At 39.1% G+C, this 2089-nt stretch overlaps 1 protein-coding gene across 1 annotated transcript in view; it reads left to right on the forward strand.

Moving 5' to 3' along the window:
- The first annotated feature begins 213 nt into the window (after window positions 1-213).
- Window positions 214-2089, forward strand: part of LOC147467827 (protein O-linked-mannose beta-1,2-N-acetylglucosaminyltransferase 1-like) — a 17532-nt gene continuing 15656 nt past the window's right edge. The window contains exon 1 of the mRNA XM_086556672.1: window positions 214-314. Coding sequence (XP_086412798.1) covers window positions 227-314 — 88 coding nt within the window. The 5' untranslated portion in view covers window positions 214-226. The remainder of the gene's footprint in view (window positions 315-2089) is intronic.

The following is a 2089-nucleotide window of genomic DNA, read 5'->3' on the forward strand; positions in this document are numbered from 1 at the left end:
TGTGTGTGTGTGTGTGTGTGTGTGTGTGTGTGTGTGTGTGTGTGTGTGTGTGTGTGTGAGTGTACGTGCTGTATGTGTGTTGCGTGTGTGCACATGGATATATGCCTGTAAAAAATGCCCGTGTGTGTATACGTATATATATATATATACACATTTATGTAGACACATGCCTTGAAAACCTCCCAGTCCCTAACCCCTCCCCCTCCTCCTTCCCCAGGGACTGCTGATGCTGGTGCTGGTTGCCACGATTGCAATCAACGTGACCTTCATCGTGGAGAAGACGCGGCAGCTGAGAGAACCGCTGGTCGCCGCAGGTCAGTCTGGACGCCTTCCGCTCGTTGGCTTTCAGTGTGATTGCTCTTGATAGTGTCATTGTCATTCCTATTGGTGTGGGTGGTCGTTTTGTTGTTGTTTATGGTCGGGTGTTTTTTGTTTTGTTTTGTGTTTGTTATAATGATGATGATGATTATGATAATGGTGATGATAGTAATGATGTTAATTGTTTTTATTATTATCCTTCTCGTTATTATCATTCTCATTTTGACTTACTGGTAGTTGCAGTTGCAATTACTCTTTTACACTGTATGTAAGTAGTGTCTCTTTCGCATCAATCAGATTTTTTCGCAAAACTTAAAATATATATATGTATATATATATATATATATATATATATATAATATATATATATATATATATATATATATATTTTTTTTTTTTTTTTTTTTTTTTTTTTTTTTTTTTATTTTTAAGAAAACCGATATTGTTTTGTAAAATATAGTTATGAATGACCCACCAATGATATGCATTATTTTGACACCTTGTCTAATTTCCCTCCCCTCCAAAAAATAAATCCAAGACAAACAGACAGACAGAGAGACAGACCCACCCAGATACAAATTTAGATAGATAGATTGATGGATAAATAGGTAAATGGATGGATAAATAGATAGATACATAGATAGATAGGCAGACGGATAGATATCTGAATAAATATATCGATAGATATATAGATAGGCAGACAGGCAGATAGATGGATGGATGAATAGAAAGATAGGTAGAGTGAGTAAATATCCCGTCTCCTCTCAAATGATCCTTAAATTAGTACATACACAGTTTGGTTGATACAAATCTCCATTTAAAGTTTTTTTGTGTGTGTGTTTGTTGAGGGGGCTTCAAAAAGTTCGTGGATAAAGTCCATAACTAAAAATCATATGGAAGAATTAGAATTTGGTCCTGAACTTTCTTGTACAAACGTTTTATGGCGTGTTCAAACATGAACCCTTAAATGCAGGTAATAACGCAGTTGGAAGTCAGTTGGAAGTCATTCACCATTCAAGCAACATGAAATCCACCAAAATCGGGTCCAGGAAAAACATTAATTTCATTGTGAAACTTGGTTGGGGGAATAAGTAAGTCATTGGCGCTATAGAACAAGCTTATTGTGACAATGCCCCAAAGAAATTAACAACCTACAAATGGATAAGTCGGTTCAGAAGTGGAAGAAACAAAGTTGAAGATGAGTCCCACAGTGGTAGGCCAACAATGTCATTTTGTTCGCGACATGAGTGAAAAGGATAGACGAATAACCACTGAATCAGTAGCAGACACACTTAACATCTCTGTAGGTTCTGCAAGCACAATTCTGGTGGAGAGTTTGGGGCTAAGAAAGCTTTCCGCTCAATGGGTCCCTAGGCTGTTGTGCCCAGATCAACAGCAAAAAAAAGGTAGATTCTTTCAATGGAAATTTTGAACAAGTGGGATGAGGACTCTGAAGCTTTTCTGTCGAGAATCGTGACAGGGGATGAAACTTGGCTCTACCAGTATGACCCCGAGGACAAAATTCAGTCAAAGCAGTGGCTGCCCAGGGATGGAAGTGGACCAGTCAAAGCAAAATCTGAGCGTTCAAGAGGAAAGGTCATGGCCACTGTCTTCTGGGATGCAGAGGGGATGATGCTGGCTGACTTCCTCGAAAGTAAGACAGCAATTACATCTCAGAAAAACGCCCAGGAAAGCTGCATCAACGCGTTCTCTTCCACCACGACAATGCACCCTCTCACGGCAGACAAGAGCTGAGCTACGTGAATTTCGA

The sequence above is a fragment of the Penaeus japonicus genome, unplaced genomic scaffold (genome assembly GCF_977035675.1).
Source record: "Penaeus japonicus unplaced genomic scaffold, GWHDUDI00000001_assembly GWHDUDI00000033, whole genome shotgun sequence".
NCBI lineage: Eukaryota > Metazoa > Arthropoda > Malacostraca > Decapoda > Penaeidae > Penaeus > Penaeus japonicus.